Genomic DNA, 912 nt, shown 5'->3' on the forward strand with positions numbered 1-912 from the left:
TACCAGAACTGTGGAGCCTGGCACAGCTGTTTGCAGCCTGCCCACTGTTTGCTGCAGCTGCCCAGAGCCCAAGCTGGCTACAAACAACTGCGCTGTGCTGGGAGTGGGGGCAGAGACTGGGGCTGCGCGGCCTCAGGCCCCTCCCCCACTGCCCTCTCTGAGGCAGGATGCACGCACATGTATGGAGCTGATGCTGGGGCTCCGGAGCCCGGCACAGCTGTTTGGAGCCTCCCAGCTGCAGCCAGCCCCAGCTCTGGATAGCTGCTGCCAGCCAGGAGCCCGGGCTGAGAGGCAGGGGCTTTGGGTGGGGTGCAAGGGGCACACGCAGAGCATCCTGCCATGTACCCCCTGCCCTCGTTTTGTTTTTCTGGCATGCCGGCACTCCAGCACCTTCCAAGGTAGGCATTGTGGGGGTTTTTGGCGCTCCGACCGAAAAATGTTGCCTACCCCTGCCCTCCTGATGGCCCCCTGCCTCTGGCTCAGCTGCGCTCCGAGTGACTTAGGAGCACAAACCGCAATGGCTTCCAGTAGGACGAACAGGGGAGTGAAAAGGGGCAGTAATGTAAAGGCATTTTGTTAGTCCGTTTTCACCCCCAGGCCGGCTTTGAGGAGGAGCCTTTAAGCGTGGAGAGACGAAGCAGGGAAAAAGGAATCTCTTAGGAGCAGGACGCAGTCCAGTGTGCAGACGCATTGATCAGGGAAGGGGCGACAGGGGAGAGAAGGGAGGAGGACCCAAAAGGGTGATCCCGCTCGTGCGGAGCTGCCAAAAGCAGATGCAGCCAGGCTCAGACCCGCGACACCGGACGCGGCCGAGTTTCCGGTTCCGGCGCACGGCTCAGACGCCACTTCCGCCCGGGCCGCAAGATGAGGCTGTCGCTGGCGGCGGCGATCTCGCACGGGCGCGTGCACCGG

At 62.8% G+C, this 912-nt stretch overlaps 1 protein-coding gene across 1 annotated transcript in view; it reads left to right on the forward strand.

Moving 5' to 3' along the window:
• Positions 1-517: 517 nt before the first annotated feature.
• The window catches only part of MRPL17 (mitochondrial ribosomal protein L17), a 1,766-nt gene continuing 1,371 nt past the window's right edge, over positions 518-912 (forward strand). Inside the window, exon 1 of the mRNA XM_019518280.1 lies at positions 518-562. Coding sequence (XP_019373825.1) covers positions 518-562 — 45 coding nt within the window. The remainder of the gene's footprint in view (positions 563-912) is intronic.

This window comes from Gavialis gangeticus, unplaced genomic scaffold, assembly GCF_001723915.1.
Source record: "Gavialis gangeticus isolate Ggan-Ray unplaced genomic scaffold, GavGan_comp1, whole genome shotgun sequence".
Lineage (NCBI taxonomy): Eukaryota > Metazoa > Chordata > Crocodylia > Gavialidae > Gavialis > Gavialis gangeticus.